At 40.7% G+C, this 2,153-nt stretch overlaps 1 protein-coding gene across 1 annotated transcript; it reads left to right on the top strand.

The window, feature by feature from the left end:
- Positions 1 to 848: 848 nt before the first annotated feature.
- On the top strand, positions 849 to 1,216 carry LOC125502370 (the record flags this gene model as incomplete). Its single annotated transcript, XM_048663260.1, is given in 1 exon segment — positions 849 to 1,216. A coding segment is annotated over 1 exon segment (346 nt), but the record flags the coding sequence as incomplete, so codon positions are not given.
- Between the last annotated feature and the right edge of the window lie 937 nt (positions 1,217 to 2,153).

Raw genomic sequence — 2,153 nt, 5'->3', positions numbered from 1 at the left:
CTTTGTGTGAATCACAATCGAAGCTTTGCAAAATTTTTTCTAGAACCTGTTGCGTCTTAGAATTTCGGACAGAACCAAAATAAATTTTTCTGGATTTTTTCCTAAAACTATTTACCTGAACAGAACAAGCGAAAGTTTATAATCAGTTATTTGGAAAACTGGTCACCGTCGTCGCTGTGAATAATTTGTTTTTTTTTAATTCCGGTTTCTCCACTTTTAGGTCAATATTTCTAAACAAAACTCTCTTTAAACAGAAAAATGCGCTTTTTCCTGACACTTCACCGTAAAATATTGACAAATTGAGTGTTTTATGCAAAAAAGAGATCGATTTTCTTTATCTTTTTTATCGTCTTTTTCAAATACCCGTTTTCCAAATTTGAATTTGGGACAAAACCGAAACAAAATTATCTCGTTCCTTTATTCGAAAAATTAAAGTTTTCCCAAAAAACGACCAGAGAAACCAAAATCAGATCAACTGTTTGGAAAACTCGTCACCCTCATCGCTCTAGAATTTTTTTAAGTTTCTTAATTTCCGGTTTTTCCAGTTTTAAACCAAATATTTTCAAGCAATCGTTTGTCTCGTTCAAAAGGTCATTCAGTCAATTGTTAAGAGTTAGCGCAATGCTGCGCAAACGGCTTCGTGCGCCAACCCAACGCACCGGCGCAGTAACTCAGTTGCGTTGCTGATAAACCGTTACGGTTTAGATGATAACACTGTAGTCTCGGTGATCGGTAAATGAGTTACAATTCATTTGAGCGGCAACAACTCAAAAGCGCAACTCAACACAATGTTACCCAGGCCTGCAATAAAGCACGAGTAAAACTAGCAGGATTTTTGGCGTTTTCAGGCGCAATCACATGCTGAAACTGAAATGGCGAGTTATGAAGCAGAATGACATCGCAGACACGTCGGTTTTTATCAGGGACAGCAAAAACCCGCTTCATATAGTTTATCAAATCACGTTGCCGTACTTCAAGCGGACGCTCGAAGTCGACTTGAAGGCGATAAAGAGCAAAGACATGCCGGTGAAAAGTTATCACGTCTGTCTCGTGTCCAAGACAAGCAGGAATGGCGTGCGAAAATTTTATCCGGAACAGTGCCGGGAGTTGGATGGCTCCTCAGCGACAGGTGATATTTCCAAAGTGAATAACTGTTTGTTACTTTTAGCTCTAATAGTTTATGTTTCGTTGTAATACAAGGCGTTTTTACTTTGTTTTTTGTCGTTTTTCTTACCGAAAGCTTCCAAGTCGCTCATCCTGTATAGCGTGCAAGTTCGCGTAGTACGTTTAGCCTGCAATTTGAGATCCCAATCACCGTCATTTGTTGATTTAATGTCGGGGGCTCTCAAACCGTCCATTAAGGCAGAGCTTTCAATCAGCGTGGGCTTCTTAATGTCTTTTTCGCAACTTGATGGCTCTTTCTAGTTTGCAGATTTTTTGCGAGATTTGCTGTGTCACACTCCAGTGTTTTCTCCCAGTTTCACAGCATTTAACTTTGCGCTTCAGATGTGCCATTCCAACCATAATCACCCAAACAAGTTTGGAACAGTGTTCCGCAAAAACTGCACTCATTCAATCAATCTTGAGCCCGTCCATCTCGTTAATTGGTCGGATGGGTTTTCGCTTGCATTATTCAATAAATACGCTCATTACCCCGCTATTTCGTGATAAAAACACATTAAGCCCCTATGGAATGGCGAGTTAATTGCTGACTGTTGCGGCCGTTTCCAACTGGACGACGGCGCATATGAGTTTCCTCAACTTTATCGTGCGAGATCACCGAAAAAAAACAGTTAGGCCAGTCGGTTTGTAATAATTATAGCGGCCCCATCATTTCCTGAACAATGAAAAATTGATATCGGTCAGTAATTAATTGGCTGGCTAATTAGCTTGGGACAACGCATTGTGCCACACGGTGCTTCCCATGCGATCCGGTACCGTTAAATTGGACGCGAAACCAACGTTATTCAGCCCTGTGCTGTATCACTCACGTTAACTTTAACGTGCATGTTATCCGTCAAACACGTTATGTGGCTCCAACTGGTGTGTTGTATCAGCAAAACCTTTATATTATAACAGGCGCACGCTATCGACGAACGTTATATGAAGAAATAGCGCTTCAGAATAACAGCATCAAATCACATGCCGCTTTC

Source organism: Dendroctonus ponderosae, unplaced genomic scaffold (genome assembly GCF_020466585.1).
Source record: "Dendroctonus ponderosae isolate FM_Combo_2020 unplaced genomic scaffold, Dpon_F_20191213v2 Dpon_F_20191213_1390, whole genome shotgun sequence".
Taxonomy (NCBI): domain Eukaryota; kingdom Metazoa; phylum Arthropoda; class Insecta; order Coleoptera; family Curculionidae; genus Dendroctonus; species Dendroctonus ponderosae.
This window is presented reverse-complemented; position numbering and strand designations above follow the sequence as displayed.